This window comes from Carlito syrichta, unplaced genomic scaffold, assembly GCF_000164805.1.
Source record: "Carlito syrichta isolate Samal-C Ts95f unplaced genomic scaffold, Tarsius_syrichta-2.0.1 Scaffold71970, whole genome shotgun sequence".
In the NCBI taxonomy this organism is placed as follows: domain Eukaryota; kingdom Metazoa; phylum Chordata; class Mammalia; order Primates; family Tarsiidae; genus Carlito; species Carlito syrichta.
This window is the reverse complement of record NW_007016066.1, coordinates 102,779-113,395: the sequence shown is the minus strand read 5'-3', so window position 1 is coordinate 113,395 and position 10,617 is coordinate 102,779. Positions and strand designations below refer to the sequence as shown.

Genomic DNA, 10,617 nt, shown 5'->3' with positions numbered 1-10,617 from the left:
TCTGAGCACCCATAAAGTTAACCATCACAATAGGCTACAATGGTAATGATGGCGCCATCATAATTCTAGACAGCTTCTACAGGCTGAGACTGGTCTGGGAGGCAGAGTGGAGCTGAGACTTTCTTCATTTGTCCTGTTCCAGGGGACCTTGGACACAGAGCTGACTTTTGCCCCCAAAAGCCACTCACAGAAAAGCTCTCCATCCTGGGCCCACAAGGCAGACGCTCCTCCCGGACGGCAAAGGAAGAGCTGAGCCCTCCTCCCCAGGAGCTCCTTCCCTCCCAGGCATGTTCACAGGCCGAGACATGGAGACCACTTTTATCAGCTTTGTGGAAGAGCACATCTTCCCACCTGTGGGGACAGGACTTGGGCTGAACAGAATGACTCCCCACATCCCCAGTCAACTGGGAATTTTCTTTTATAAGTGAACAGTGTCACTCTAAAGTTCCAGAAAGTCTGGCAACAATTTTCTAGAAGTAAATGATGACTCTGGTGTTGAACCATGATCTTCCCTTTCAGTCATGCCCACAGTGGCTACGCTCAAATTCTTTTTTTTTTTTTTTTAAGAGTTGGAGTCTCACTCTGTCACCCAGGCTGGAATGTGGTGGCACAATCATGTCTCATCACAGCCTTGACCTCCTGAGCTCAGATAATCCTTCCACCTCAGCCTCCTGAGTAGCTGGGACTACAGGTGCATGCCACCATGCCTAGTTAATTTTTTAAAGATCTTGTACAGACAAGATCTTGCTATGTTGCCCAGGCTGTTGAACTCCTGGGCCCAAGCAGTACACCTGCCTCAGCCTCCCAAAGTGCTAGGACTATAGGCATGAGCCACCGTGCCTACACTTAAATTCCTAAACTTTAGTAGAATGATATTAAAATTCAAATTCCTAAACTCCACCCTCAGAGATCTGTATTCAACACATCTCAGGTATACCCCAGAAACCTGCATGTTTACCAAAACCCTGGGATTCATAGGAGAAGCATTGCTTTAGGCCTTACCAATCCTAGGAAACATTTTCAGAAATTCCTTTTCAAGGAGCAAAATTGTACAGAACTCAGAAGTGTATTCGAGTCTCATATGTTCTCATATAAGCCATGCTAGAGAAACTAGACTCGCACAAAAAGTGAATCCTGTTTGATCCCATTTCTACAAAGTTCTAGAACAGGCAACATTTAGCAATAGAATTCAGCAGCTGCTTGGGAAGGGGCATGGAGAGAACTTTCCGGAAAGGTGAAAATGTCTTATTTGGTGGCTGGTCATTGATGTGTACACTTAAGATGTGTGAATTTTCTTGTAGTAAATTATACCTCAATGAAGTCATTCTGAAAAGCTATCACATCTCCAAAATAATAATTGAAGTTTCAGATTTTAAAAAAATCACTTTCCATGGTGTCACGATCATATCTATAAGGACACTGTAAGACTCACTACCATCATTTATGCATTAGGTATTGAGTGCTAAGTGGCTAGCAACAAGTCAATATTTTATTTGTGTATTACTTATGTTCTTGCCTCATACAAGAAATAAGACCAAGCTCAGGCCTTTCTGTAGAGTGCTGGGAAGAGACCCAAAGGCAATGTTCCCAGGAAACTCAGGTTTTGGGAAATTCCTGCATGGATACTCCACCCTCACCCCACCTTAGACTCTTCTGGATATTGGGACACACACACACACACATACCCTCCTCAACAAGAAGGAAACACACAGTAACTAAACATAAGACCCACGAGCTCTGCCACCCTGAGACCTCTCAGAAATCACCACAGAGTCAGCAGGTCATGCCTTAAGGGGCTGTCCCTCAGACTTGTCAACAGTACCACCGCTACCTTGGAGTGTCCCGGGTCAAGAGGTAACTCCAGAAGGAGTGACGCTGTTGTTCTGACCTCAGAAATCAGTTGTGCTCTGAATGTGTGTGACCTGAGGACCTTTGGTGATGTGTCCCCAGAAGGAGACTGTGCATTCTCAAAGGCCTCCAACAGAAAACCCTCTGGGCTGGCAGAGACCCTGGGTTCTAGCCCCTACTCTGCCAATTGAGTCATAGGGTCACCTTGGGCAATCATGATCCCCCCTTTGGGGTCTCAGTTTACCTATCTGTAAAATGATGGACTGGATGAGTAATAATTATCATTCAACTCGAGAGCCCATTCTTCCAAAAAAATTCCTCCAATATAAGAAAAAATGGAGAGGATCGATGATTGAGTTTGAGACCAGCCTGGGCAACATAGCAAGACCCCATCTCCACAAAAAATAAAAAAATTAACCAGGTGTGGTGGTACACTTGTAGTCCCAGGTACTCAGGATGTTGAGGCAGAAGGATTGCTTGAGCCCAGGACTTTTAGGTTGCAGTGAGCTATGATTGCCCATTGCACTCCAGGTTGAGCAACAGAGCAAGCCCTTATCTGTAAAAAAAAAAAGAGAGAGAGAGAGAAAGAAAATGGGATTCAGAGGCCCATATCCCTTGTCTGTTTTTTTTTCTGAGGACCTCCTAACCTCTTGAGAATTGTTTGAAAACAACTGGTCCTGCCGAGTGCCCAATCCATGGAACTGAACTGACTTCATGGAAATTCTCCATTACTTCAAAGGACCTGACCCCAGTCACCATAACCATGACTTCAGTGACTGCATTGATCTGTGACCACATGTAACCTGACCCAGGGAACCCCTAAGGGAAAATGATTCTAGATTCCCCAACCAGAGCTAAAATTCCCTGAGAATTGCTTGCCTGACTACCCAACTCCCCGACCATGCTGTGACCCTGGCTGTTTAAGCTCTTAATCCCCTTCCCACCCCCCAATTCTGCCAACCCTGTGAATTCAGAAACACCGAGAAGTTGATTCCACGTTGAAGCAGCACATCAAGGATAGCCAAGTCCACTCCTGACCTTGGATGCTCAGGGATTATCTGCTTTGGCATTCCTCCTTTCCTAAAACCCTGACACATGCGAGATGTCATCGTCATTCCAGAGTGCTTATTAAGACCATGTGCTGGGTACCATACCACACACTTCACGTGAGTCACAAGCAATCCCCACCACCCTGTGAGGTGGGTGTTATTATTGCCCATGATGCAGCTGAGGGAAACTGACTCAGGGTCATGGCTGAGATTCAGGGTGGAGCCAGTGCATGCCGTGTGGGCTGTGGATGCGAAGATCACTCAAAAATTGCTCGTCCCAGCGTCCTCATCTCTAAGGCAGGGATGACAAGTTGCTGGGCAAGTTAGTGAAATCATCCACATGGAAGTCCTCAGCATGGCACCTGCCATATGGCAACTCAGTCAAGGCTGGCACCAGATGCTGAAGGTACAGATGCTTCTTCCAAAACCCAGACACCCATCTTTCATAGAAAATAGGATTTATTATCACATTCAAGGTGAACACAAATGTTTCAGAAATGTTTTATATACGTCATCAGTAGACTCAACTCTTTTCACACACAGAAAAGGCTTTCTTCCAGAACACAGGGAGCTTATAGGCATTTCTGTTTCCAGCACAGGAATTCACATTGACAAGGCACAGCTCACGTTACGTTTGTTCCCAGGTTCAACTGCTCCTGCCCTCACAGGCCCTCCACAGTAACGACAGCAGCAAACCAACGGGATTCACAGTAACCGGGAGGAAAGGCCTCCACTGGAGGAAACTTCACAAAAGCCCTGAGTTGTGGTTCAAAAGCCAAGCTCGGGGGAACTGTGGCCTGTGCCACTGAGTCAGGTCACACCGTAGCAAGGGGTTGTTAGTGTCACAGCTTCATTTCTAGTCAGTCTTATCAATTAACTTAATTCTGATTAGGAAGGCATTAAACAGGTATGAGAGCCCTTTTGTAGCAACTGGTTATCCCCCTTGGCCAAAGAAGAGGCAGAAACCTTCGCCGAATGCTGGCCCACCCCTACTACCGGTGTTCAAGGCATGCCTATATTGACTCTGAGGACTCCTCAGAAATCACCACAGACCCAGCAGGTCACGCCTCAAGGGGTTGTTCCTCAGACTTGTGGGCTGGGCTGTCACAGACAATGCTTGATGAGGGCTGAGTGACACCATGTCCACAAAGGATACCCAGAAAGGGGATCATGAAGAAGGATGGACATTTAGGAAGCAGTCGGGAGAGTTCTGGTAGAGGTCCAATATCCCTGAGTGGCCTTCCTCAAGCATAGTGACAGTGGAGTGGGCACAGGCAACTCTTCGGGGCCTCTGCAAAGAGTCCGAGGTGGCTACCTGGGTAAGTCAACACACACACGGCTGCCACCATCTTAGCACCCAGGCCACGGTTAGCTCAGCTGGCCACAGTCTGTGATGACAATCTTCTTGGATGTCTTCCCACTCTTAGAGCCGTAAGATTCTATTTTCTTCACGACGTCCATGCCTTCTTTGACGTGGCCGAACACAACATGTTTGCCATCCAACCTGTGAGGACAGGCGAGCCAGGTGAGTAGACACAGAGTAGTGCGATGTCACCCAACATCATGGCCCCTGGATCATGGAATTACTTCCTCAAAACAGCAATTCTCAAGGGAACCTCCACTGAAAAGCTGAATCCACCCCCAAAGCTTGATCAAGCCTTGCTGAGCTCCCTAAACACACCCCAGAGGACACCTGGCCCCCAAGACATGTTCTGTCCCAGGCCACGCACCTAACCTGAATCCTCATAACCCCATCGATGAAAAGAGGGCTATTCTGGTTCTGCTTAGGGAGACAACAGGACACTGAACTACTGTGAAGAAAGAAGTCTGTACAGATGGAACCATTTGAACAGTCATGAATCATGAGGTGAGAGCCAAGGTGACAAGTGTGGTGAAACTACAGGAGCCCTGCACAGCTCTCAACTCAAGAAATGCCAAGAAATCCAAGGAAGCTCAGTTCAGCTCCTACGAAGCCAAGAGTGGCTCCAGCCAAGGGCCGAACTGCAGGATCCATTAAGGTCCCCTGGAAGAAGAAAGAGCAGGTGGAGCCAGCGACCACCTGCCCAGCTCTGCCAGCTGTATCTTCTGGCTGGGATGCTAGAGACTATTGGTATCCGCCCTGCCACCTAGGTCTCCCTAAAATCCTCAGAAATGGGTTTTATTAAGTCTTAGCTCCTAGCTAGCCACCGTCCCCTTAAGCCAGATGCCCAGGGCTAGGACATTTGGGACTCTGGGCAAATAAATGTATCCTTTAATGGAAAATTTACCAGGGAAAAGACATCCCTAAAATCCACAGGCACATGGAAAGAGGCCCTTAAAGCCTGGCAGCTATCCTCAAGCCTAGGCTGACAGAGGCCACACGAAAAATATGCTGATATCCAAATGTCTACCGCAGCGTTTCCACGGCCATCCCATGATCAAGGTAAGTCAGGGAAACGCCAAGTCAAGCCAAACAAATGGGCTACTCAGGCCATCTCGGGGTCTAATACAAGCTGCAGCTTTTCCCAAGTGTATGTGGTAGAGGAACCACTTTGTGAGTGTGTGCGCGGAACACACTGAGAAAATTCCGAGTGACAGCAACAATGAGAAGCCTAACTATGAGAATTGCAGGAGCAACCCAAATTCTCCCTCCGTCTTTTCACTAACTTTCTTTCTCTCCTGCATATGCACAGCCTGGAAGAGGGCCACTGCCCAGAGCAGATGGTCCAGTTGCAAGCTACCTGTCCCCGAATGTGCATGAGCGCTCCCGCAGCTGCAAGGCCACCCCTCATTCCAAGAGGGCCCGGAGCAGGAGACTCACCAATCTGTCTTTATGGTGCAGATGAAGAACTGGGAGCCATTGGTGTTGGGGCCAGCATTAGCCATGGACAGGACACCTGCAAAAACAAGCTGAGCTGAGCCAGCTGCCCCAGGAGGCAACGAACCTGGGAAGTCACTCAGGAGCAGACGGCTCAAACCACATCAAGAACACTTGAGTCTGCAAATCCTATGGCCCAGAAGAGGGGAGCCAGGGCTTGACCACCAGGTCCCTGGGTTTGTCTGACTTTGCTGCTCACTGGGTCTCACTGAGGTGGCCTGGGAGGAAAGGGCCTTGGAAGCTCTCAGCGGTAGCGCCAGGGCAGGATCCCCAGCCCTGACCTCCAGACTTTTCCACATTCCACCTTGGCCTTATAGGTGACACATGCTGCCACAATAATGACCCTAGTTTCTATAATTTGCTTTTTGTCCAAGCAAGATTTTAAACAATCCTCAAAGGACCTAAGACCATTCTGAGATGATTCTATGAAAGCCAGAATTTTCTTTTTATTTTACTACTATTTATTTATATATTTTTTGTGTCAGAGTCTCACCCTGACACCCAGGCTCCCTTGTAGGTGGGACTTAAGGTATGTGCCACCACATTCGGCTAATTTTTTTGATTTATTGTAGAGACGAGGTCTCACCAAGTTGCCCAGGCTGGTCCCAAATCCCCAAGCTCAGGCAATCTTCTTGCCTCCGCCTTCCAAAGTGCAGGCATGAGCCACCATGTCTGGCCTTTTAAAATTATTTTAAAATTATTATTATTATTTTCTTGTAGTGAGGAAGTCTCACTATGTACCCAGGCTGGTCTTGATCTCCTGGCCTCAAGTAGTCCTCTGCCTTGGCCTTCCAAAGTGCTGGGATTATAGGTGTGAGCCACTATGCCTGGCCTCAGAATTTTCAACCCATAGCTCTAGGGAGGAAAACAGGGAAGTGGCCAGAGGCCTTCATTCTGTTTAAAGGCTCTTTCCGGATTCCTGAAGAAAAGTTTTCATTTTAGACTGAGAGCTCCGAAAGCTCTAGGAAAACTCAACCAACCAGAAATGCTGAGTTGCCCAAAGTGGGAAAGGAAGGCAGGTGCCTCATAAATACTGGACAGGCATAGCAGAGGCCAGGGGTTTCCAGCCAGGTCAGAGCTTGGGGGATGCTCAGACCAGAGGGGAACGGCAGTCCCCACTCACCTGGTCCCACATGCTTCAGTGTGAAGTTCTCGTCGGGAAAGCGGCTTCCATAGATGGACTTCCCCCCTGTGCCATTGTGGTTGGTGAAGTCGCCTGCCTGCAGACACAAAGCACCTTGTAAGTGGTCCCCACAGAGCTGGTGCTTCTCCAGCACTAGGAGGAAGTCCCCAGCCACCCAAGCCCAACCAGCCAGCATCCCTCAGGCAAAAGGGTCAACAAACATCCAGTGGAATAAGGACTAATAAAATAATAAGGAAAATCAACAAAATATTTAAGACAAAGCTTAAATATTTTCTGCCACAATAATTACCCTGGCTTACAAATAATTTACTTTTTTTTTTTGAGTCAAAGCCTCACTCTGTCACCCAAGCTGGAATGCAGTGGCATGATCACAGCTCACCACAACCTCTACCTCCTGGGCTTAGGTGATTCTTCCACTTCAGCTTCCCAAGTAGCTGGCAATAGAGGTGCGCGCCACCACACTCAGCTCATTTTTCGTAGAGACAAGGTCTCGCCATGTTGCCCAGGCTGGTCTCGAACCCCTGGGCTCAGGCTATCCTCCTGCCTTGGCCCCTCAAAATGCTGGGATCACAAGTGTGAGCCACTGTGCCTGGCCTCTATCTACAACTCTTTTTTTTTTTTTAAATTGGAGTCTCACTCTTGTCGTCCAGGCTGGAGTGCAGTGGCACACTCATAGCCACCATAGCCTCGACCTGCTGGGTTTAGGCGAACCTTCCACCTCAGTTTTCCAAGTAGCTGGGACTATAGATGTACACCACCAAGCCTGGCTAATTTTTGTGATTTACTGTGGAGATGAGGTTTCACCAAATTGCCCAGGCTGGTTTCGAATCCCCGAGCTCAGGCAGTTCTCTCGCCTTGGCCTCCCAAAGTGCTGGGATTACAGGCTGAGCCACCGCGCCTGGCCCAACCTACAACTCTTAAAGGGCAACAGGGAAAAGGCCAGGGGCCCCCGTTCCTGAGTCTGGTCTATGGGAGCAGCAGTAGAGGCCAGTCCAAACCAGCACCCCAAGCCCAGCAGACCCAGGACAGAGCCCGCCCAGGGATGCCGTCCTTCCTCAGAGCTCGCCATGACCAGAAGAGCCCAGTAGCTGCCCCTATGCCCAGTATTGCCCAATCCTAGCCCCAGCTTCTGGGTCATGGCCGGGTTGCTGTCTTCCTGAGATGGGATCCAAAGGTGAGGGGGTGACTGACCAGCCTGGCTGAAGAGTCCACACATCCCAATAAGATGCCCCCAGTCAAGGATGACCCAAGACCCTGGCCTGGGCCTGCCCATGTCACCACCTCCTGACAGAGAGCTCTCCAGCGTGGGAAGTCCCCAGGCTGGCTCAGGACTTCCACCACAGCTCCTGCTTTACCCATGAGCCTTAGGTCACAGGGCTGGCCCAGTCCTGCCTCACAGCCACAGCCTCCCCTGCTCTCCCTGCATTTGCCACATTCACGATATCCCCAGGCCACACCGCACACCAGAGGCCCATACCACGGTGGTATGACAGCCACTGGGTCAGGGCAGAGGGAATGGGAAGAGAATTCAGGCTGGAAAAACTTTAGAGAGGTCGTGACAGCCATGCCTCTGCTTCTTGACACTGCCAGCCGCAGACACTAATACCTGCCCCTGAGGGTGTACCCTAATAGAGGACCCAGTGCCACCTGGGTCCTGCCTCCTGGCCCCTGGGGAAGTTCCTGCTGCCAACACTTACCTCCAAATCTCTGACACAGCAATACTAATGCTTTCAAAAACAGGTAGAACACATGACTAAAGAACATATTCATTTAACCAAGAAAAATACGCATCCCTGGAAAGGGAAACACCTAGTCAGATGTGTGTGTTGCTGCCTGTGCCCCGTCTTCTTCCCCCTCCTCTCTCCCTCTCACCTCTCAAGCCATGTGCTCAGGGGCACACAGGGGGACAAAGTCAGACTGTGGGAATGTGCTGGGCCTTCAAAGCCTTCGGCTTCACCTCCCCATGCACATCCACCCCCAACCTATCCTCTCTCGATACCCTGCTGGGATACCCTGCCACTGCCCCAGTGCTTAATTTGGGGGACAGGTGACAGAAACAGCACTTGGCCAAAAGAGTAAGCACAGCTGCCCTCTCAGGACTTTTCATGTACCAGGCATCTTCCTCCCATCTCTACGAGGCAGCTCCTGTTGTCATCCCCACTTACAGAGAAGGAAATCAAGGCACAGACAGGGCCACATTACCTGGCACATGAAGGATGGGATCACCCTGTGGAAGGTGGAGCCTTTGTAGCCGAACCCCTTCTCACCAGTGCACAGGGCTCTGAAGTTCTCTGAGGGTCGGAGAGAGAAGTAGGTCAGCAGGGCCAGGCCCGACTCTGGCCTCCACCATTCCAGCCCACACCCCTGCCAGCCCCCAGCAGTGAGCCAGCTATGGAAAAGCCCTGGCCCATCTCCTGGGCCTGCTCTGCCTGGCTCGCTGTGTGACTAGAATAAGTCACTTCCCTTTCCTGGCCTCAGTGCCTGAGTACAGTGACAAGAGTACACGCTCCTGGCTATGTTGGCAGGGACTCAAGGACCATGTGCCCATCACCCTGTCCCAACAAACAGAAGAGCAGTTGTCCCTGGGGAATTCACATGTGCCTTCCACTGGTTCTGAGGCTCCCAGCTACTATGAGAGAGGTGGACAGAGCCAACACTGAGGCCCAGAGAGGGACAGGAGGCTGTCCCAGGGCACCCAGCAGCTGAGCCACACATGGAATGTCACATCTGGCCAGGGGCTCTGAGCCCTGACTCCTCACCAGCACATCTGCCATGCACCCCCTCCCCCACGCCCCATCTAAACCAGACTCAGAAGGCCTCAGGCCCTGTCTTACCAGCTGTCTTTGGGACCACATCTGCCTTCAGCTGTGGGGAAAAGAAACAAAAGAACTCGGTCAGTCTAGAGGCAGGTGCAGGAAGACGCCTCCTCACCACCCAACCCCCAGAGCGACCAAGAAGGCGCAAGGAAGAACCACAAGGCCATTCCATTCCTGTTCCTGCCAACCTCGTAGGAGACAGCCTGAGCAGCTATCATTTCTGGCAGGCGCTTCCTGAACCCAAGGAGGAGGGAGGTGCCTTGGTTTCCTAATCTCTCAGAAGGACATGACAATGCCATCCTGGCCTACTTCCGGGAGCAGAACTGGCAGCACTCCTATCGCTGGGCCCAAGAATCAAAGACTCAAGGCCGTCTGCCCCTGGGAGGAGCCAGTCCAAGCTCTGCAGTGCACAGGTGGGAAACTGAGGCCCAGAGACAGGAAGGAGGGTGGGGGTGGGGAGGACAAAGGGAGACTGGAAACCTATCCAAGCCGGCCTCTTGCTTGAACTTCAAGAGCCACCTTGCATCATGGAAGCAGGGAGGGTGCCTCCATTATCCAGAATAAGAAACTGCGACTTAACAAGATAATACCAAGGGCTCCCTGGGAAACTGGTCAGTAAACACACATTAGCCTCTTTGTTCAAAGTGAGGTCAGACTGAAAGCTACACAGAGGATATTTGTTTCTTAAGTTTGCCTTTAAAAAGGCCCAGTTAAAGAGCTAGAGCAGGTGCTGAGTGTGGTCCCACAGGACGCGGGCGGGGAATGGGGCTCCCGTGGTACTGCCCCGACTCACAGGCGGTGCCATCCTGGGGTCCGCCTGGCACCAGAGCCTGCGGTGTGCAGGCCTCGCCCTGCTGGAAATCCCTCTGGCTTCACGGCCCTAAGCCCGGGGGCGGGGGCGGG

The 10,617-nt window shown here is 50.7% G+C and overlaps 1 protein-coding gene across 1 annotated transcript in view; it reads right to left on the bottom strand.

Annotated features, from left to right (window-relative positions):
- Positions 1-3,338: 3,338 nt before the first annotated feature.
- The window catches only part of LOC103254788 (peptidyl-prolyl cis-trans isomerase F, mitochondrial), a 19,008-nt gene continuing 11,729 nt past the window's right edge, over positions 3,339-10,617 (bottom strand). The window contains exons 3-7 of the mRNA XM_021709670.1: positions 9,733-9,797; positions 9,101-9,189; positions 6,878-6,974; positions 5,698-5,773; positions 3,339-4,401 (exon numbers count right to left, since the gene is read on the bottom strand). Of these exons, the coding sequence (XP_021565345.1) occupies positions 4,266-4,401; positions 5,698-5,773; positions 6,878-6,974; positions 9,101-9,189; positions 9,733-9,797 (463 nt within the window). The 3' untranslated portion in view covers positions 3,339-4,265. The remainder of the gene's footprint in view (positions 4,402-5,697; positions 5,774-6,877; positions 6,975-9,100; positions 9,190-9,732; positions 9,798-10,617) is intronic.